General features: G+C 35.7%; 1 protein-coding gene across 4 annotated transcripts in view; it reads left to right on the top strand.

Annotated features, from left to right (window-relative positions):
- Erbb4 (erb-b2 receptor tyrosine kinase 4) overlaps nucleotides 1–18,780 on the top strand; it is a 1,030,419-nt gene extending 1,011,639 nt beyond the window's left edge. The window contains exons 26-28 of one of the 4 annotated variants that reach the window (XM_013011517.1): nucleotides 13,393–13,440; nucleotides 14,172–14,469; nucleotides 17,550–18,780. In XM_013011517.1, coding sequence (XP_012866971.1) covers nucleotides 13,393–13,440; nucleotides 14,172–14,469; nucleotides 17,550–17,995 — 792 coding nt within the window. In that variant the 3' untranslated portion in view covers nucleotides 17,996–18,780. The remainder of the gene's footprint in view (nucleotides 1–13,392; nucleotides 13,441–14,171; nucleotides 14,470–17,549) is intronic. The other 3 variants (XM_013011525.1, XM_013011535.1, XM_013011544.1) reach the window with 3 other exon arrangements.
- Nucleotides 18,781–24,146: the final 5,366 nt, after the last annotated feature.

Below are 24,146 nucleotides of genomic sequence, written 5' to 3'. Positions count from 1 at the left end.
CAATTAATTAGAATTTCTGCTATTAGATTTTCCTATTAATTTTTGGTTGGTTAGCATTTTCTCACTGGGAATTAATATAGACTTCTCTGTGACTAAATGATCAAAACATTAAGAAGCCTTATTTTTATTTACTCCTGCACTAGGAAACCATAGCGTTTTTAATTTCCAATGTCATGTTTTCATTGATTTTAAATATTGACTTACCCAATATACACTCAACTGAATAGGATATACATATCTAAAATCTCAGCTGCACGGAAAAGGAGACAGGGGATCTCAGCCCAAGGCCACATAAGGCAAAAAAGCAGTACTCAATCTGAAAAATAAGCTAAGTGGTCACTTATATCTTCACTACAAAGAAGGCTGTGATATGGAAGAATATGCCTCAAGGCCAACCAGGCAGAAAAGTCTATGAGAATTCCATCTTGAGGATAACCAACAAAAACCAGGGCTGAGAAATGGCTCCAGTGGTAGAGCAGCAGCCAAACAGCCAAACCAAAATGAGACCCTCAGTTCAAATTGTATTATCACCAAAAGAGAGAGAGAGAGAAAAGAAAAACAAAAGTTTCACTCAAGGGATAGAATGCTTGCCTACCAAGTACAAGATCCTGAATTCAAACCCCAATACAAAAAAAAATGATATAATTTTATTTAGTCTTTTACATATATATTTGATTTTCTATATTTTTCAACAATGATTGTTTTAAAAGTATGGTATTTCTGAACGGTTTGAAATATAATACATGCATCACAGTGTATTTATAAAGAGATGATACATCTTACATGTAGTTAATCTACTTACAGTCTCTTCATTCTCAAAGCCTGTATTTCCTGTTGTTCTTAGCTAACAATTTGTATTCTCAAGGGATAAAGACAAAGTCTGAGTTTCCAATATGTCTCCAACAGTAGGAAATATATAGATGTCTCAAGAAATTATTGGTACTCTAGTGATATAATCTTGACATTTTATTGGTGTGAAATGTCATTGCTTTTTTAACCAACCTTCATGTATAAAAAAAAATTAGCAGCCAGGTGCCCATGGCTCACACCTATAATCCTAGTTACTCAGGAGGCTGAGATCTGAGGATGGTGGTTCAAAGCCAGCCCAGGCAGGAAATTCCATGAGACTCTTATCTCCAAAAACCACTAGAAAACCGGAAGTGGTGCTGTGGCTCAAGTGGTAGAGAGCTCGCCTTGAGCTGAAGAGTGCAAGGACAGCACCCAGGCCCAGAGTTCAAGTCCCACAACCAACAAAAAAAAAAATAGCATTATGATTTCAAACAATGTTCTCAAAAATAGTAAATGATACTAACAGGATAAATAAATGTATTAGGTGGTGTATCATAGATAATTTTATCTGGGTTCAATTTCATTTCATTTAGTAGTTTTCCTAATCATGTACCCAATAATATGTACGTGATACATATTAAGGAGAGCTAAATGCTAGCATTCTTTTTATTTTCTTTAAATAGTTGTGCAAAGGAATTTCAGTTCAACATGTCAGTTTGAATGTAATGTATCTTAATCACAGCTGACCAGATGGATGATAGTCTCTGAGATTGTGATCAATAAAAACATTGATAAGTTTGTATTTAAGGCATTATTACTATCTATCCTTTGATTTAATATAGCTTTACCAAATATTTATCATGCCTAATGTGTTTATTATCAATGATAAAATGGAGAATTGGAGAATATCCTCTTCTAAATGGATTCATAATCTAATATCAATACCAAATTTCAAACTATACTATAAAGCCATAGTAATCAAAACAGCTTGGTATTGGCATAAGAACAGACCTCAGGACCAATGGAATAGAATTGAAAACCCAGAAATGAACCTACAGACCTATAGCCATCTAATCTTCCATAAGGGAGCTAAAACAATAGAATGGAAGAAAGACAGCCTCTTCAGTAAATGGTGCTGGCAAAATTGGTTAACTACATGTAGAAAACTAAAGCTAGATCCTTATATATCACCCTGCACCAGAATCAACTCCAAATGGATCAAAGACCTTGAAGTCAAAGCAGACACTCTGAAAACATTACAGGATGGAATAGGAGAAACCCTAGGTCTCCTTGGCTCAGGCCGAAATTTTTTGAATAGAGACTCGGAAACACAACAAATCAAAGAAAGGTTGGACAAATGGGATTGCATAAAGTTGCAGAGCTTCTGCAGGGCAAATGACATAGCTAGCAAGATCAATAGAAAGCCCACAGATTGGGAGAAGATCTTTACTAGTCATACAATGGACAAGGGTCTCATATCTAAAATATACTTGGAACTCAAAAAATTAAACCTCCCAACAACAAATCCTCAAAGAAACAACTGCCCAATAAATAAGTGGGCGAAAGACTTAAAGAGAAACTTCTCTGAAGAAGAAAGAAGGATGGCCAATAGACACATGAAGAAATGTTCAACATCCCTAGCCATAAAAGAAATGCAAATCAAAACAACATTGAAATATCACCTCACCCCAGATAGAATGGCAAAAATCAAGAACTCTAACAACAACAGATGCTGGAGGGGATGTGGACAGAAAGGAACCTTACTTCATTGTTGGTGGGAATGTAAACTTGTTCAACCACTTTGGAAAGCAGTATGGAGGTTCCTCAAAAGACTTCACATAGAACTCCTCTATGACCCAGCAATCCCACTTTTGGGCATTTACCCAAATGTTTACAAACAAGACCACACTAAAGCTACCAGCACAACAATGTTTATTGCAGCATTATTTACCATAGTTAAGATATGGAACCAACCCAGATGTCCCTCAGTAGATGAATGGATCAAGAAAATGTGGTATATATACACAATGGAATTCTATGCCTCCATCAAAAAGAATGACATTGCCTCATTTGTTAGGAAATGGAAAAACTTGGAAAAAATTATATTAAGTGAAGTAAGCCAGGCCCAAAGAAACGTAAGTCCCATGGTTTCCCTTATATGCAATATCTAGTATATGTATGAGTCAAGCGGAAAAGGTCAGATAATGTGATGTCAGGAAAATGAACCCTTAGATATGTATTTTAATGTTTTTTTTCTTTCATGCATGTGTTTCTAATGCATTTATAAGATTATCTCTTTGTTGCTTTGTATGTCCCTCCCCCACAGTATAACCCCTGCTTTCACTATATTTGATGTCAGTATAACTTGTGGAGGAGATGGGGTAAAACCAGTTGTTTAAGGATACAGGTGGACCTGTTGCAACAATGAGAAGTACAAGTTGTCATGTCCAAAACGAGCTTTACAACGTCGGTGCAGGGGGGGGGGGAAGAGGGGGAAGGAAAAGGATTGGGATTGGGGGGTAGAGGGGAGGCTGGGAAGGGATGTGAAGGGTAAACAAAGGAGAAGGATGCAATGCTTGGTAAGAAGTGTATGCATTATCCTGCCCATGTAATTGTAACCCCTCTGTACAGTGTGTTCACAAATAAAATTAAATTAAATTAAAAAAAAAGAAATTAAATGGGAGCAGAATCCAGATATCCAAGAGATGCCCCAAACTGTAAAGCATAACGAACTTTATTTCTCACTGTATTGAAATACTGTTTGTGTTATCTAAAGATGATCAAACAAAATATATTTGAAAATAAAACTCGCTAGTTAAAGATATGTTAAAATATACCTACACACTGAGTCCTGAATTAATAAATGTACTCCTCCTCTAAAATAAATAAATAAATGGATTCATAATCTAATAAAAAAGGCATACAAGTGAAATGAACAGTTAGGATCCAGTTACAAACTATAAACTTTAGAACAAATAATGAGGATTTAGTATTTGATGAATCAATAATTAAGTGTGACCAGGATAATGATAATTTTCCATGACTTCAAGAGCATGGAGGAAATAAAACTTGGCCAGAGAGAGGCCTCAGGAGAGTAAATGTCCCACAGGGGTAACTGCTAGTAATTTCTCTGAATAGAGACTTCTGAAAAGAGAATGAGCAATTGAGGCTAAAGAAATTAACCAGAATCATAATGCCTTGAATTCTGGACACTGTGGCTTATTACCACAATCCTAGCTGAGATTAGGAGGATCGTCATTGGAGGCTAGTCAGGGAAAAAAGTGTATGTGGCTAATATAAGTACCCCAGTAGAATTTTTTCCTAATAAAGCCTAGTACAATCATCAAATCTGCTGATGTTTTGCTTACTTATTAGTAGCCATGTGACCTTGAGTGCAGTTACTTATTATCTTTATTTCCTGAGAAGAAATAGAGTATTACTTCGTCATCTCTGGCCTCATTGCAGATTTATTCAGATTACATTCTTTAGTGTCAGGTATATTTTATTCTGTGCTTAGTTCTTTTATAAAAAAGTAAAACATGAACTATTTTAGAAGTCCAAAGACAATTCTGATAGCCATGATCATGACTGATACAGATGATTTCAGTGGCTAATGATATAAATGAGAATTAAGAGATACTGTTTTTCTTTCTTTTTCTCATTTTTAGGAAATTCCAAAGTGGTTTAAGAACAGATGCAGAAATGTTTTTTCTCTTCCTCCTTAGATCCAGCAAAGTCAGAACTAGAATAGTTTTTTTTAAAAAAAAAAGTGGTATATGCTTCTTGGGCTGTGGTTAACAAGTAGCTCTTGGGGAGAGCATTTTTCTCTTGGGGTACTACTTCATTCTGATATTCATTTTGGCTCTGATCGGTTGTAAATACCAGGCTGTATCTGTGAAATGTAACTGGTGTTTGCTCTGGGCTGATGGGACAGCCACATGCCGTTTGCTCTGTCAGTAGCTGTTCCTGAGTATCCACAGTACATCATTCACCTCAGCTCACAGGAACCAGCTGTCCTAATTCCAGGTGGACTTTGAGAAATCCTTTTACTCACAGCAACAGCTGTGCCACCTGGTAGCTTAAAGAGCAGTAGTCAGATGAATGAACCATTGTTACAAATGTACTTGTTATCTGGAAAACAGTTTGCATGAACTAGCATAACTGAAGTTATTTCTAGCCAAGTCCAAATTGAAATGATAAGGACACTGAAAGAAAGGTTTTATCTGTATTGCATTAAATCATTTGCTTGTTGTCAACACCAAGAATTTTCAACACTGAATAGACTACAAGCCAAAAATTTCCAGTTCTATTTCCCATGGTAATTGTTCTACTACATCCCCTATGTGCAACCTATACCCTTCAGAGTTTTTTTTTTTTCACATTCTCAATTTTTTTCTCAATCCTACCATTAATTTTTTTCACGTCTGGAGCTTGGATTTTTGTTACAGAGAAGATTGAATGTTTTATTGTTACCTTATTATTTGCCTTTAAGATGACAGTAAAAAAAATAAATATTTTAAGTGGAACTCATGTATATAGAGTGTCAGTAAATAACATTTGCTGCCGAAAAGCATTCACACAGACCACAATAGTTAGAACAAAAGTAAAAGCAATGAGCTAAGAGCATATCAATGAGAATTAATTGGATTGATTGAATGCTTTAAGACTGAATCATCATGTTTTATGCCGTTAACTTTTTTGGAACCTATGAAGGCAAAGACATATGCATACACACACATGCTCACACACACTGAGAACCTATCACTGGTCCAAGTAAATCTTTATTAGTAGTACCAAAGGAAATGTATCACATATAGATCAACTTATTTTTATTTGGCTGGTTAAATGGAGATAAGAGGCTCATACATTTTCCTGTCAAGGCTGGTTTCAAACCTCAATCTTCAGTTCTCAACCTCCTGAATTGCTAGGATTACAGGCATAAGCCACCAGCTCTCAACAATAGAGGGAATTTGCATTAATATCAATCACATTATATTTTATAACTAACAGGGTTGACTTAAGAAATATTTAGGAAACGCAAAGTGTGGGCATAATAAAGGACTGATGATTTCTTTCTGCTCTAAAGAAATCAGATTTCAAAAGAATTTGATATTCTTTAGCAAATGCTTAAAAATTAGAAAAAAAGTCAAACTAACTGAAAAGAAGTATTGGGAAATCCTTAAGAAATCTACCAGTTTTCCTCTCATGTTAGATAATAAACAAGTGAAAACTAGGAAAATATTCAATTATCACAACACTATTCTTGAAAGAAAGAAAAAAATGGCAAAAAGAGAAGAATGGAGGAAGTCAGGCAGGCAGGAAGGCAGGAAAGAAGGGAGGGAGGAAGGGGAACAAGAGGAGGAGAAGGAAAGGAAGAGGAGAAAGAAGAATTTATATCTGGCACCAAGATGGAGTGTTAAATTCTCTATGATTACTAAGATCTTAAAATGGGCAACACAATCCTTAATTTTTCTTGACTAATGATAAAGAATTTTGATACAAATATAATATATATGATATATAAAATATATAAAATTTGGGCTGGGAAGGTGGCTCAGTGGTAGAGCGCTTGCCTTGCATGCCTGAGGCCCTGAGTTCAATTCCTCAGCACCACATAAGCAAAAAGAAAAAAGCCGGAAGTGGCGATGTGGCTCAAGTGGTAGAGCACTAGCCTTGAGCTGAAGAGCTGAGGGACAGCGCCCAGGCCCAGAGTTCAGGCCCCATGACTGGACCCCCAATATATATATATACATATATAAAATTTACATAATATATAAATATATTATATAACATATAACTTTTTCTTCTTGTGTCCTTTCTTTTTGATGGTGCTAATAACATTCTTGGCTTGCATCATGAAATACAACCCAGAGCAATGACTTAGAACAGATAGGTGTAAAGTGGAGGATTTTCAGCTTTATTTTATTGACTTATCTCGTCATGAATATTTTAAAAGGAAAAACCCTCCTGTTATACTGATACTTGGAAAGAATATAGGAATTGCTGCCTGAGGATACCATAGCTTACTTAACCCTAGACCAGCAAGAAGAGAAATTTATTGACTGAGCTGTGTACTAGGAACAATAAATCAGTAAGCAAGGGAAAAGTGCTGTCATAGAAAACCTTTATGTTCTCTGGTTATTTAAAACTTGCTGCTGCTTCAGGGCTGGTTTTGCTCTTGGCAAGGTAGGTGAATATATTTGTATACAACATGGTTCCAGATCAAAAAGAAAGGATTTTTAGAGAAGAATAAAGTACATATATGTATGCCATCCACAGATATATTATTAACCCTTAATACTGTAGTGAAACTGTTCTTCAGTTCTGGTAGCTAATTTAAGTGTGAATGATCTGAGTAAACTAACTTTCTAAAGCAACCTCAGTGTTGCAAACCTAAGGCTGATGTGCTTCCCATGCCTCCCTAGGATGAAACTAGAAAAAGAAACCATAAGACTTTTTACTTAAGAGAATTGAGGCAGGCTGCAGAGGAAGAGAGAGCAAAGAAAAAATAGAAAGAAAGAGAAATGGTAAAGTCAAAATGGATATAAAGTACAACTTAAAGAGAAATGAGTGATGGGTTTGGGGCACCATTAATGATGGGTGTGTGAACATAGGCAGATAGTACCATTCCACTGGCTCTCAAGTTTTCTCATCAGTAGAGTAGTAACTATAGCTCTTAATAACAAGTTACCTCGAAAAAATTTCAAGCATAAATAAAATCACTAGGCACTAATGGTTTACACGTATAATCCCAGCTACTCAGATGATTGAGATCCAGAGAACTATGTTTCAAAGCCATCCTTGGAAGAAGGGTCCTGGTACTAGAATGAACCTGTGAGTGTGTTTCATGTAGTAGAATACCAATAAAGTGAGCAAGCAAGCTGAATGGTCTCAAGGACCCAAGTTCAAGCTACAGTAAGAATAAATAAAACCTAAGAAAAGCCCGTGGCATATGTTAGTATTATTCATTTCCATTTCTGAATTTTCCTCAATATCCTATATTTATTATACAATGGCACAGTTGTTTCAATTAAAAAGACTTTGAGAACTGCACTGAGAATAGTAGAGTTACAAATATATAAAAATATAATTAACTGTTATTCTATATTCTCTATGTATTATATATAATATATATAAAATATTCTATTTATCTTTAATTTGTAAACTCTCTATTGACTCAGTTATTAATACCATTACTAACTCCCTTTTATTAAAATACTCTTAGTAATCGAAAGAGTAAAAGTTCCCAAATCAGTATAAAATGGATAAAGAATTAATGTCCAAGGCAATAGTCCTCCAACCAACTCAGTCATTGATGTTTTATGTATGTATGTGTGTGGAATGAAAGAATTTTCCCAAGAAAGAAGCATCACACTTAATCAAATAAAAGAAATAAATAAGTAATAAATACATACATAGACAAAAAGATTATGTCCATATACAGATATGGATACAGATATAGGCAGATATTTATGTTAGCTGCTGAAACATCAGTAGGCTTTCCTTGGGCTTTATTGGATTGGAGCAGATATGGACAGATTTTGTTTTATTTGGGTAGTCTCATGGAAAAAATGAAGATTCTCAAAACTCCACTATGTGAATTTGTGAGGAAGATGCAGAACTACAACCATGCATCAGGAATTACATACAGTGTAAAAAAATTTCCCCTGTGTTGCTGTCTGGTCTGTGGAAATGTGGAAATGCTAAGCATTGAATTGGAAGAACAAAGGGTGAGGATTCTTGGTACTTACTGTGTCAGAGTATCTATCTAGAACATAAATTAGTAGTAGTGGACTAGCAATATCTTACCCACATGCATTCTACTTTAGAAAAAAGGACAGGGTAATTCTTGACTTTAGAAACTGTAACCCTATAGTTATTATTGAGAGATAATTATTTGAAGATAAAACATAATGCTTATTAATCACATGTTAAATTTAGATAGATTTTAGGCATCTACACATGTGCTATTTGTTTGCTATGTGATATATATTTTATCTATCTTGTGAATCATTTAAAATTTCTCAGAAATGAGCTATAACAATCTAAATGCAAGAACAGTGATTGCAATATTGAAACATTTATCCTTCAGTTATAAGGTAAGGTGGGGCATGCTGTATTTAAAAGTGAGGTGCACATTGTATTTTATATATTTATTGAGACTTGCCTTCTCTATATCCACTGACATTTGAGTTCAACTTAATCATACAATATCCCATTGATATGACCACAAAATTAAACTCTCTTCTCCCCATCACCCTTACAAATCCCTCCAACAGGAACAAACTCCATATCACCTGCTGGTTCATAACCTATCTCTTTCTCCCTCTGTCCTGCTGACAGTCAATCCTCTCACCAGCTAAATGAACACATGCACTGGGGCTGCTTCCTAAAGATCCATACAAAGCCCAGCTTTGATGGACAGCAGAAAGTGGCACCAGGAAAAACAAAGCCTTTTTAACTGAGAACTCCGCTTTGTTCTGCTAAGGTCATTCCAGCTCGTTCCGGTGGCTGTGAGGATCTTAATTTTTTACTCAACCAATTTACTTGCAGCTGTCATTTTTTTCCAGTATTACAAGTTCAGCCCCTCCAGTGTGGAAAAACTGGAGGGAAAGGAATGAGAAGAGCGTGTTGTGAACTAAACACAGAAAATAAATAAATAAATGACTAACTAGCCAAGTAAAATCTGGCTTGGCTCTGGAAGTACAAAAAGTTATTTTCAAAGACTATAAATTATGACATAGTGATTAACATGTAATTTAAATATATTTAAACAACAATTATATCACATTTCCAGCCCAGCTAATTGGCCTCACAGATGTTTCCTTGGAGAGGCACTGGTCTTCCAAGGGAAAATGAATGAGGTGCTTTTTATCATGGAAACCAGATAAAAAAGCAATCTGTAAAAAAGAAAAGGAAACAAAAACATAAAAAAGCAGCTAGTATCCCTAAAAACAATGAATGCTGAGGGGTTTGCTGAGCAATTTTCTTTTTCCATTTTAATGGTGAAAACAGGGAAACCATGAAGACACTCTATTCCTGTGATGGTTTTGGCAGTAAGTCCAGATAGAGTTGGCAGCTTGCTGACTGAAAGACTTGTCAAAGCAGGGACGGGACTGTGAAAGCATTCTAATAGGGCATAGCCTCACATTATGTCCTGGAACAGGCCAACTGCAAGAACTCCAGTTATTTTCAATACAACGCCTGTACAATTGAAAGTATTCTAGCCCAGATAACCAGCACGCATAATGAGCGAGCTCCTGATCCCACATGATTCATGAGTTACTCCTCTGATCATTGATCTCTCAAGTGTTATAGATGCAAAATGCACAATTGGTGCTGCTTCCTTAGCTGTGATTCAAGTCAAGCGTGACCCTGTATCACCACTTTTGCAAAGTTGGAGAATTGCTAGTATTTGCAAATGCTTTGCCTTTTAATAGTAACCAAGGAACTAAAATAAATTCACTATAGCCTCATTTCATTCTTGTTTTTCCTTCTAATCATCTCAGGTATTAGCTGGTATTGAACCCAACAGGCCAATTTCCATGTCTCTTCCAATACATTATGGTATCACCTGCATTTACCATAGGGAACAGTGCTTTTCATTGTGGAGATTTAACAAATATTCTTTATATACTTGCTAGTTTACCAGGTCTTGAGGACAAGAAAAAAATGTGTAATGTGGTAAAGTTTGGTCAGAGAGCAGTTATATTTCTTTTATCAATCCACTATTTTACAAATCAGTGGACTATATAAAAATTCTTTTCTCAAATTTTGTGTAGTGGATTTTTGTGTCTTTATACAAGATAGCAAAATATTCCTCTATCTGAGATGATTGGACAGCAGGTAAGCATTTGAAAATGTCTCTTTGATGAGGAGCTTTGGCATCTTGACTGCTTGACTTTATTCATTCAGATTATCTGATACAAATATTTAATGCTACAAAGTTCATACATATATATGCATATCTATACACATATGCATTTATTTATTTAGTGAACCTTAAGAATACAGACCAAGGATGAAAATGAAGGTCTGTGATGTTTCTTGACTAAGTTTATGCCACTTGAAATTGAGACTTGTGCCTAATACCATTGAACAAGACATAAAATAATCAGTGCCTAACATAATGCCACCAACCTCCATGTAGTGGATATTAAGTATGTCTCTACAAATGACTTAACTGTTCATCCACTGATGGATGTGTAAAAAACATAAAGAATATGTACACAATGGAACACTATTTGGTCATAAAAGGAAAAAAAGTACTGCTGATTACAACAACATGGATCCAATTAAAGATTATTATGTTAAAGAAACTAAGCCAGCAAAGAAAATAGTACTGTGTGATCTCATTGATGTGATTTCTAAACTCATTGATCTCATAAGAGTGAACAGGTGGTCACCAGAGAGATGGGCAGTAGGGGACAAGGGATGAAGAATTGCAGCAGGTTGATAAATGAATACTGAGAGTTAGGTGAAAGTCAAAATTTCTGTGGTTATATTGAACAGTTGAGTGACTGCAAATAACACTAATATATTGTACATTTCTAAAAGCTAAAATAAAGGCTTTTGTCTATGTTCAACAAAAAGGAAATGATAAACATTTCAGGTTGGATATGTTTAGCCTGATTTAAATATCATACAACATATATATATATATCAACATGATATATAAATAATTACATATTTTTATATTTTCATATACCAACTGAAGAATAAATTTCAAAACCCTTTATATATATACATATATATATACTTTTATGCTGCAATCTTCAATGTACTGCTAATTGTTACTAAAAAGGGAAATAGGTAGGTATTTTCAGTGTTATGATAATAGAGAAACTTAAATTACGTACTCATTCTAAGGGTTCAGGACAAACTTTGCTCTAATTATCCATCTTGTTAAGTGAAACTGTATACTTCAGTTGTTAGTAATTTATATGCAGTGTTTAATTCCCATAGGACCGTTTTCTTCTTAGAGATTGTTTTATGAATGTCTAAATTATATGAACAGTGACCTGAGATTATATTTAGCTATGGTACTTATAAAAGATGGTGATATCTTCGAAGCCAGCCTGGGCAGGAAAATCCATGAGACTCTTATCTCCAATTAATCACAGAAAAAGCTGAAATTGGTGCTATGACTCAAGTGGTATCATGCTAGCTAGAGCAAAAGGAACTCGGACAGTTCCCAGGCCCAGAAAAATACCCAGGATCTAGAAAAAAAAAAGATGTGGCACCATCTCTGTTCACTTGGTCAGAATGTACAGACTGTACATCATATAACCAACTATGATTGTCTACATTATTTATCATCCCCAGAGCCTAGAGAAATGACAAAATCCTTGGTACACAGAGAGGAGATTCTCAATATATGTATTTTAAAGTGAGTGAAATGCACATGTACATGTATAACATGTTTTACTGAGAAACAGGTTGTTTTTCATGCAACCCCTCTCCTAATGCTTAAGACCAGAGTCCTTAATAATTCACCATATTTTATACCTACTCTCCCATCAAAGATCAGACTATTAAGCTGTAAATGTTGATGTGTCTTCTTTTTAAAAATTCAACTGTGGGTTTGACTGATCCTAACCTCATACAAAGAATATAAAATGTGTTCTCAGGAAAGACATTGATTTTTCACATTTTTTCTGTTCCTTAACTTTAAAATATAATGATACTGAAGATAGAATGATGTGTACCTTTTAATAAAGAGAATCTAAGAGGCCAACCCATTGCCAAAGTGGTGAAAGATGACTGTAATTTGGTGGCACAATATACTTCAGATGGGTGGAAATCCTCCTAACTCCTCCTAGACACATTACTTTCTTCTAAGTGAAATATAATGATGAGATAGGAAGCAACTTGGGTCATTTTCTATCTAAAGAAAGAAACTGTCAGCTGGCCACTAATAGCTCACACCTTAGGAGGGATGGGTGACAATGTTGTCAGACACCTTGCATTCATATACTGTTTTGTGGAATGGGAACTTCTTTGTACAACTACTTAAAGATAATAATAATAATAAATTTTTTAAAAAAAAAATTCTAAATTCTCATGATGATGAGATCTGAGAATTCCAATTCAAAGCTAGCCTTGGCAGAAAAGTCCATGAGGTTCTTATCTAAGCACCAAATAGCCAGTAGCTCCACTGGCTGAGCCAAAAAGCTAAGGGAAAGTATCCATACCCCAAGTTTAAGCTCCAATACTAACATAAAAATAATAAGAAAGGAAGAAACTGTCTCTCATTTACAAATATCACTATTTACTGCCTTTCTCTTTCATCTAGTGTCAATCAAAAGCATGCTTATTGTCAATTTATGATTTAATCAATTCCAAAATTTTACTTCTCAGCACAATTTTCTTTTTGACAATTAATAGTTAATATTGAAGTCAAAGATTTAATTTTCACAGAGACTATGAACATGCTTGGTAGTGAGAATGCATACCCTTTAACTGTTTAGGAAAATTCACTGTTGTGCACGTTTTCTCCTTTGCCTCACATGACTCATATGCTTTTCTTTTTCTTTTTCTTTTTAATTTTCCATTCATGTTGCCACTTATTATATCCATCATTCCATTTTTCTTTCCTATTAGAGTGAAATTGGACACAGCCCTCCTCCTGCCTACACCCCCATGTCAGGAGTAAGTATTTCACAATCAACCTTCATGTTAAGGAGTTTTGGTCTTTGCCTCCCATATTTCTTCTTTCTCATTTCCCCATAACTTTTTGTTTTCATTTTGCCTTTGCCAACAGTGAGTTTACTGTAGATTGGGTAGCTACCTTTTAGCTCAACAGCTAATCCAAAACTGAGATATCGGGCTTTAACAATAGCTTCCAATTCTTATCTGAGAGATTTATCTGTGCTCACCATGGATGCTCCTAGGAGAAGAGATTATCTTCACTGCCAAGATCATAGGTCATGTGCCATAAGTCAGAATCTCAGTGATGATTCTCTAATTAGGTACAAGGGACGCAAGAACTGCTCAGGGTAACCACTGAATAGAAGAAGGAAAGCAAACATCACCATTCACAACGTGTCTTCTATTAATGTCATTTGTCATATCAAGTTTATATGAAATACATGCCATTATGAGGAAGGGACACCAAATACTTTGCATTTGATTATATTCTAGTTGTTTAGGAAATTTATATATATATGCATAATTTCCAAATTATTTTCCCTTGTAAAAAAAAGTAGAATTTTTGGAAGTTTTTAATTGTTACTTCATTAACCCATAGGAAAGCAAAAGGTACTAAGTACTATGACTTTTGTCTGAAAGACAAGCTCTGATATCTTTTGGGGTAGTAGCATTCATTTTCACAATGCTTCCTAACACAAACTTCTTCCTAAATGTGTTTCTGCTGTTTACAGAACCAGTTTGTGTACCGAGATGGGGGCTTTGCCACAGAACAAGCCATGTCTGTGCCCTACAGAGCCACAACCAGCACCATCCCTGAAGCTCCAGTTGCCCAGGGTGCTACAGCTGAGATTTTTGATGACTCCTGCTGTAATGGTACCCTGAGAAAACCAGGGACACCCCATGTCCAGGAGGACAGCAGCACCCAGAGGTACAGTGCAGACCCAACAGTGTTTGCCCCAGAACGGACCCCCCGGGGAGAGCTGGATGAAGAAGGGTACATGACTCCGATGAGAGACAAACCCAAACAAGGTAAGCACTGAACGTGCAGATGTGATGGCATGTGGTGTACATTTCCATCAAAGAAAAGTGAGATGTAGAATGAAAATTGCTAGCCAGCAGGACCATGCAGCACATGAAGCCCAGTAAAAACCTACACTTATCGCTTCCTGTAGTGCAATTTTTTTTATAGACCCAGCAGCATCTACTTTCCTTATGTACTTGTTAGAAATTCAAACCTGAGATCCCACTTGAAAAGGAATCTAGATGTTTTTTTAAACCCAGATCATCAGATGATCAGAATTCACAATCCACTCACTAACTTAAACCCATTGTCGTGCAGGGCTTACCACAGAGACAGTAAGGACTGATGTTTTTGGCAAGAGTATCTGAAGCGGCCAGGTGACCACGGTTTACACCTGTAATCCTAGCTATTCAGGAGGCTGAGATTTGAGGATCATGGTTCAAAGCCAGCCTGGGAAAAAATTAAAAAAAAAAAGAAGTATCTGAAGCATTTGATAGCACCAGTAAGAACAATGATGTCATGAAGTTGATCCTAGAAATGTTGAAATGTGCAAATTAAGTAACATTTTTATTTTGAAAGCAAGCCTGATTTCTTCCATGGTAACCATATCTCAAAACAGAGAAGATGAATGAATAATATTATAGATAGATCATGCTTCTAAATTTTCACTGTCATCAATAGGCTATATTTTAAGACCTCTACATGGGCCTATTGAGTCATTTTTATATAGTTAGGATCACTTTTATAATATACAATTGAATTATATTAGAAAAATATATAATATGAGGAATAGTATTATCTATATAATAGCCCAGTAGAAACACCAATGTAGGTTTAATAAAGACTAACAGATGCCTTAAAAGAAGAATCCTTTCTGGGAAGATCACTCCCCTCAACCCAAAATTCACTCTTCCGTATATGAGTATACAGCTGCAGAAGTTTATAAATTGTATGGAGAAAAGGTGATATCAGGTTTCCAAGAGAAAAATAGACTAAAGTTTCTGAATCAGAGATATAAGTTTCTACAGAAGGTACTTTTAGGATAACCTAGTCTTAAGAAAGAATTTTACCATAAACATATCTACACTTTTAATTAAATGGTTTTAGGACTCTGATCAAAGAAAATCCCATCTCCCTCACAAATTCTTTCATATTTTCTCAAATTAAGACATATTACTAACAGTAAAGTTTACCCCACTCTGTAAGGGCAACAATTTAAAAAATAGGGTAATATAAACTTATATAAGATAAAGTAGATTTTCAGTATGAAGCCATAAAAAAATGAGATGTGTACTTTCTCTTTCACAGGATTGTTATAAGGTTGAAGTGATAGTACCTTCTAAATGGATGGAATGCATTTCATATGTAGATTGATGGGATATTCATGACTGTCTTTTACCTTACACAACTAATGCTAAGTACTAAACTATATTCAGTATGTCTATATCTAGGGTAAATAACCCTGGCTTGGTGGGAGATCTCTCTCTCCATATTGGATTAAGAATAGGAAATAGAAACCTGGTACCTATGACTCATGGCTGTAATCTTTTTTTGGGGGGGGTCTGGTTGTGGGGCCTGAACTCTGGGCCTGGGCACTGTCCCTCAGCTCTTCAGCTCAAGGCTAGCGCTCTACCACTTGAGCCACAGTGCCACTTCTGGCTTTTTTCTTTTTTCTTATGTGGTACTGAGGAATCGAACCCAGGGCCTAAGGCATGCAAGGCAAGCGCTCTACCACTGAGCCACCTTCCCAGCCCCTCATGGCTGTAATCTTAGCTCCTCAGTAGACTGAGATCTTAGGATCACAGCCAGCTCAAAGCTATCCCAGTCAAGAAAGTCCATGGTACTCTTACATCCTATTAATCTCCAGAAAGTGAAGCTGTAGCTAAAGTGGTACAGTACTAGCTTTGAACAACAACAATAAAAATAGATAGGTAAATAGATAGATAGATAGACAGATAGATAGACAGACAGACAGACAGACAGACAGACAGACAGACAGACAGACAGACAGACAGACAGACAGACAGATAGATAGATAGATAGATAGATAGATAGATAGATAGATTGATAAAGGGACTGTGCCAAAATCCTGACAGAGAGTTGAAGCCTCAGGACACACACACACACACACACACACACACACACACACACACACACACACGAATAGAAAATTTGCTTCTTAGCATGTGTGTGTTTATATCTTCATCATTTAAGGTACAGACACAGAGACAGAAATAAGGATGAAGACAGCAGTGATAATTATATAAAATGGTCATATAAAATGTGATAATTGTATAAAGTAATGATTTTATTTAAGTCCATACATAAACCCCAAATAAATTTAATTCATTGAGCCATTGAAAATAGGCACTAGTTAATAGAATTAACACACTAATTATGTTATATGATTCAAATTATTGTTTTCTATTTTGTGTCTCTGGACATTGGACGTGTGATGATAACTCATTCTTAAGCACGTGTATATTACACAGTTGTATTGTGAAATGCAACAGAAAGCGACAACTAGAGATGTGTAAGATGTCTCTCAGATTCGTTTTACTCATTGAATTGTTTTCTATGTGTAAAGTTCCCCAGGGAGCAGTTCCAGTCAAATCTTTGTCACCTGTGCTGGCACTCACAGAAAACCAGACAGATGAAAAACTTTGTTTCTCTCTTCATCTGAACTTATCAGGCATGGGAGTGTGGGGGGAGGGTCTGTGCTAGAATCTTTGGTTTTTCAATACTCCTCACAAAAATTTAAATTCCTCTATAGCTAAATTACTGACTTTTAGGAATCAATAACATTTACATGACTGACTCAACATCTAGAAGATAGAAAATCTGATCCTGGCCTTATCAATTTAGTCTGTTTAGTCATGAACATTTTTTTAAATTTTCACTTACTCTTTTCAGATGGTAATAGTAATCTAAAAAGGCAAAGTGGACATGGGTTGAGAACAAATGTGTGGTTTTCTTATTTCAGATAAAGAAGTGAATCGTGGGTAGGTATAACTTTGGTCTGACTGACATTTTTCTGAAAGGGGATGTCAGCTGATCATTTTATGACTATTTATTATTATTCCTTCAGAATACCTGAATCCTGTGGAGGAGAATCCTTTTGTTTCTAGGAGAAAAAATGGAGACCTTCAAGCTTTGGATAATCCAGAATATCACAACGCTTCCAATGGTCCCCCCAAGGCAGAGGATGAATATGTGAATGAGCCCCTGTACCTCAACACCTTCGCCAACACCTTGGGGAATGCCGAGTACCTGAAGAACAATGTACTGTCTGTGCCAGAGAAGGCCAAGAAAGCATTTGACAACCCCGACTACTGGAACCACAGTCTGCCCCCTCGGAGCACCCTGCAGCACCCAGACTACCTGCAGGAGTACAGCACAAAATATTTTTATAAACAGAATGGACGGATCCGGCCTATTGTGGCAGAGAATCCTGAATACCTCTCTGAGTTCTCGCTAAAGCCAGGCACTGTGCTGCCTCCTCCACCCTACAGACACCGGAACACTGTGGTGTAAGCTTAGCTGTGGTTAGAAGGTGGAGACACACACACCCACTCCATTTCCCCACCCCCTCTCTTTCTCTGGTGGTCTTCCTTCTATTTCCCAAGGCCAGTAGTTTTTGACACTTCCCGGTGGAAGATGGTAGAGATTCAAGGAGAGTAATGTGCTTACCTAACTTGACATTGGAAGGAAGGACTGAAAGAGAAAGACAGGAGGAACCACACTGTTTTCTTCATTTCTCTGCATGGATTGGTCAGGAATGTAGATTAGCTAGAGACGAAGGCAATACTGCCTGCTGTCCTTTTTTTCCCCTTCCTTCTTTCTTGCTTTCTTTTCTTTTTCTATTTTCTTTAAACACAAACGATTGAAACATCATTCTCTCTGTTCCTAACTTCAGTAATTGATGTATGCATGTTCAGCATCCTGGAAATAAATTATAACAGTTTCTACTAGGAAAAACAAAAGACAAACATTTGGATACCATGTGATAGTAACTCAGAGATGGAAAATCCAGTTTCTTTTCCCAGTAGTTTCTATCCTTGGCAATTAAGGATGGCCAACGCAAGTTTCATGACTTTTAAATCTGTATCAAACTTTGAAGTAGTAATTATGTTTGGAAGGCTTTTTTTTTTAATGTTGGTTTGCTTTGACTTGTTCCTTGATATTAGTTTCTACCCTTGATCATCTTAATTCATGATTGTACGGATATTTACATAAAAGCTTCTTAAACTAAATGCTCATTATGATGAAGAGCCACTGTTTTAAATTATATACTATTTAAAGTTAGAAAGGAAGGCCAAGACACTAGTCAAATGCAGCATCAACTCTAGCATTCATATTTCATTCTGTTTCGGACATTCCTTTCCCCATTCTTTACATACTTCAACATTTTCTTTTCTCCATAAATGACAGTGCTTGATAGGCAGTTGGTAATCTTAAGAGTAGATAGGAAACAAAGAGTTCAGTGTGGTTCATGAAAACTACTGACACTTTCAGGGGTGGTCCAATGGGGAAATCCATGAACTGGAAGAAAAGAACACTGGATGAGTATGTCTACCTTGCAAATACTCAGAGATGTAGTTTGCACTTACACTATAATTTTGTTCTTTTTTCTGAACTCCATTTTGGATTTTGAATGAAGCAATATGGAAGCAACCAGCAAAGTAACTGATTTAAGTACATTTTTTTAGAAGAGCTAAGATAAAGACAGACTGTGGAAATGCTAAAACAAGCAAATTAGGATTTTGGAACAGTATCCAGGGATTATGGTAAGCGAGCCAGCACATTATCTACATGTGATATCATAGTATCATATTTTGCTACATGAGGAAATCTATTTGGTTTGAATAGTCTGGATTAAGCAATACAAGTTAAAGTTCAGCTTGAACTCCATGGAATTTCTAGTATGAGACTGTGGAGTAGAAGGTAATACTTTGCACACAAGATGGTACAAATAAACAACATAAATATTCAAAGCTTATCAATAGATTCTTGGTAAACATTTGTAAATAATTGTGAAAACTATTCTCATGCAATTATTTTATTATCCAATACTCTAAACTTTGAAACTTTACATAATGATTCTTTCTTCCCATATTTTACCTTGTTCCTGAACAATCTTCATTGCCTTTTACTTTTAAAGAATGAGCAATGAGAACAAAAGATTAAGAGCTGAGTCCTCAGAAAAAGTCTCACCTCAGTAATTAGGAAAACTGGGCCTGTATCTCTTTTCTACAGAAATCTGCCCCAGTGCAGATTTTTAAATTTTTAAGTATTATTTCTTTATTATGTTAACATATTGGGACCAAATTAGATCAATAGCTTAAAATAAAGTAAGAGATTAAAAACCATTAGTAAAGTGCAGGGAACTTAAAGGAAACAAATATTCAAGGAAATACATGTTTCTATCTCTTTTCCATCCAACCATCCAAACCTAATTTGGTTAACTGATATTTATGTAGTGTCTCCCTAAAAGCACTGTTATGTGAAGAACAGCTAAACAAATGGAATCTCATCCTTAGCTTCAAAAGGGAACAGTCTACGAGATGCATTTAGAATGACAATTTAATTTCTCTGAGTCCAAGAAATAAAACTGGTTTTTGAATAGGTTTCAAGGAACAATTCATTTTAGTGAAAAGATCTCCTGTGAATTCAAATGGGACATGAAGTAAATATCCTTCAAATTACCGCAGTTGATAAGTAGAATAGTTTCAATGTGTTCATCCAAACACAACGTGGTCTAAGACATTGCATCGCTGGCCACTTGTCCTATGTGGATTCTAACTGCATAATTAAATCAGCAGTGACTGACGGCCATTGGACAAAATCTTTCAAAGTATTGGGTTCCATCTGTTCTTAAGCAATTTGAAGTGAAACAAGTTGAAAGTGTTTAGTAGCAGCAGTAGAGGGGCTTGTGAGATATCTATCTCCTGGTGAAGCTCAACCATGAACTTCCCAGAGATAAAGATAAACATTCAGGGACCACAAAGTAATATTCCCGAATACTCTTATCCATTCAAGGGAGTCCAGAACAAAAGGAAACTTCACACCCATACTTGGGGAAAGTTGAAAAGAAGCCTCTCTGTCTCACTAATCTGTATCAATTATCATGAAAGCCCCTTTTTGAACACTATATTGACTTTTTATTTTCATTTGCAATATATAGTTCCTACTGAGATATGGAAAACACACCACTTAATTTGGGTAAAAAATAATAATCTTTAATTGATAATAGTAATGTATTTAGAAACTATAGTCACCCTTCTCCTTAAAAACACAGAATTTATACATCACATAATCTTTCTTTAATATCTAGAGATTAAGACAAGTACAATTCAAAACAGCCCCAAATGACTCACAATAACACCACTTTATCTCTCCTTGTGAATGATATCTGTGGTGTATATGTGATTTCAGTTATTTTGGAGTTTCTTTTCTGTTTTTTTTATTTTTGTATTGCAAGGAAAATTGTGTGTGTGTGTGTGTGTGTGTGTGTGTGTGTGTGTGTGGTGCATTATATGGGGCCTTGAACTCAAGGCCTGAGCATTGTCCCAGAGTTCTTTTGCTCAAGACTGGACCTCTACCACTTGGTCCATAGCTCGACTTCCTGGTTGTTGGTTGCTAATTAAAGAAAGGTAAGAGTTTTATAGACTTTTCTGCTTGGGCTGTTGGAAACCAGGATCCTCAGAGCTCAGCCTCCTGAGTAGCTAGGTTTAGAGGACTGAGCCTTTGGAACATGGCAGGAAAACATTTTTGAGAGTAAATTGGAGAGCAATTTAAAAAGTTTCATTTGCTTCAGAGAATCAGGAGACTAGAGGTCTATAAATGCCAGTTGAATCTTGCAGATTGCTATGGAATATCAAACCGCAGAAGCCAGTGAAACAAGCGTCATGATACAGAATCAATTACATAAGTTTAATAAATTCATATTCAGTTAATGTCATGCTGACTGTGTTTTTAAAACCATCAGATTTCATTGATTATGTGTATCATCTTGAAGAATCCTATTTTCAGACAAGGAGAAGCTTTTATAACTAAATGATCATTTAGAGAAAAATTTTTAACCAGATAAGAAAGATGTCTTCAAAGCCAAGTTAGATCCAGAACTCAAAGCTTCCGCTAAACAAATAGTTGCTTAGCTTAATGAGCAGCACTTGTGAGGATGAGGCCTTTCTTCTGGAAATAGCATGAAGAACAATGCTGATTTCAAATACTGTTAACACACACACAAACTGAATGTGAGAGATTTCCTAAATGTGCAGCTTGCTTCAGAGATCAAGAAAAAGGACTCAGTAACTATAATCTGACGAGGCAAACAGTGTTCCTCTAAGTGTCATAATATGTGCCAATGCTTTCAGAGGTTGGTGTATATCTCCAATATGAAGGAAAGATTAGTCAAAGCACTGTGAGTCATTGCTGCTAAATGAAGCTGAAGAAATGATCAATATACTTCCTCAAGTGTCAAAAATGGAAAGAAGGAGTTGTGTAAGCCTGACAGCAAATGTAAATATAAGGGTTCTTTTTTAGAGCTTTCGAATCTATATTTAAAATCTTGAATTTTCATCCATCTGTAATTGTTGATTATTTAACTAGTATATATAGTTCCTAAGGTAATAGAGAAGGTGATCCTGCAAGCATGTGTTAAGACTGGACAGAACATGATAATGATGTAAGGTGTAGGTTTAGTGAGACTTAATGATGTTATTATTATTCAGTACATCCAACTAGAAAACTAACCGTAAAATATAATGTAATACAATAAAATTCAGGATAAGAAAACATAGGATGGATTTTTGCATAGTTAAAATGATAAGTTTTTCATTTAAGTTTTGACTGTTGGCTCCAATTGTGAAAACTTTCTTTGAAGCAGTAATTTTTTTCTCATTCTCTTGTTCTACTATCCTTTAAAAAAAAAGTATTCATTGTAAAGTGCTCCCTGTTTTTCCATTTGTTTTGCGAACACCACTTTGTAGCATTTCACAGGAAAATATGCTGCATGTCACTTTAAGAGCTCTTCATAAGTGACAAAAGACACAACATGCTATTACCTTATGCACAAAGAAAGAAAATGAATGATATCATTTAGGAAGGAAACAAAATCTATTTTAATTTATGACATGTCTGTTCTTTTCCCACCATATCCTCTTACCTGTAAAGCCAAAAAGGATCAGTTAATATTTTTCCTGATAAACAGATGCTAACCCTGGTCTTTGAAACTGTGCTATTATTGTTCTTTTGGTCTCTATTTTTAGATTTTGAACTGTCATTGGGAAAATAAGACATCCAAGAGTGTGAGCATCTAGTTATTGAAAAGCTAAATAGACTAACTTCTATCATACATACCATGGGCAATGAACCTTGCTCTCTGTGTACATGGACTTTGATGTCCACTAGTTTGAAAGCCTTGTACCCAATAAAGACACAGACTGTTGTGTCCTGCCTGCCATTTGTTTAAGAGCAAATAATATTATCCAGGTGTTGATAAGGTATAATTTTAAAAGGTAATTATCAGTATAGACTTTATGCTTTCTGATGTTCCAATAGTAAGACCAGCTTTCATACCTCTGGGTAGAACTGATACAATTTTTCCAATCCCAGAGATGCTTTTGTCAAAGGAGTTCTCTTGCAGTCACAAACATGAAGTTGCTGCTGGCACTGTGTCAGGCAATGAAGAAATCTTGAACACTGTGGCTGCTTTGTTCCTGGGATTATAAGAAAAGCTTCTTATAATAAAAGTCTAGACCCTCCATTCAAGTCCCATTGATTTTGGATAGTGGCAAAATGTAGGCTATGTCACACATTTCTGCCTAAGTGGTATTTTATCATATAGCAAAAAGACTCTACAACACCAATTCATAGGCCTCTCTTGAGAAACTATTCCTTGAAAGTCAGCTTTGCAAATTAATGATGACCTTGTTAGGAAACAGACAATTTCTTTCTTTCTGAATTTGAATTCCTAGTTTCTGAAAATCCCATTCTTAATTTTGTTCCCATTACTACAACAACCCTCTTAGTTCTTCTTCTTCTTTTTTCTTTTTTTTTTCTGACTTTCTACCCCTAATTCAAGGTGGCACTCCTGACCCCTCCTTCCTGTAAGCCATACTGGATCTGTAAGAACCCATTCCTTGCTCTCTGAAATACTGAACTAGTCTGCCCTCAAATGCCTGATTTTTCCATGAAAGACCCTAGTAGTTTGGGCATCATTTCAGTTACTTCTCAAATAAATGACTGCACAGAGACTGCCTATTTTAGAATATTAACATTGTTTTGCTATAAATATCAATTCTCTTGCTATGTTCTTCTGGGTAGGAAGTTAAGATGCATTAGCCCTGTGATGAGTCTTGAAAGTCACACTTGTGCACATCTTCTAGATCTTACATTTAATTTTTCTTTAAAGACTAGTATATACAATCGAGAAATTATCTTATGCCAGTGAATTAACTTATTTACTTTGTTCATCTTGTTTTGTTCCTATTTGCAAACATTTTTAAAGCTGCTGTATTATTTTCCCAGATAATCTTATAGATTATAAAGATTATAAAGGTAAAGACTGTTCAGCTTTGAGAACTTCCTGTGACTTTTTCTTCTCACATCATTTGTCCATCTCACAAATATATAATGAGTGTAGTGTCACTGTAATGAAAATCCACATTGTCTGATAAAATGC

Source organism: Dipodomys ordii, unplaced genomic scaffold (genome assembly GCF_000151885.1).
Source record: "Dipodomys ordii isolate 6190 unplaced genomic scaffold, Dord_2.0 Scaffold1, whole genome shotgun sequence".
NCBI classification, from domain to species: domain Eukaryota; kingdom Metazoa; phylum Chordata; class Mammalia; order Rodentia; family Heteromyidae; genus Dipodomys; species Dipodomys ordii.
Note: the sequence above shows the minus strand (reverse complement) of the source record. Positions and strands in the feature narration are given on the sequence as shown.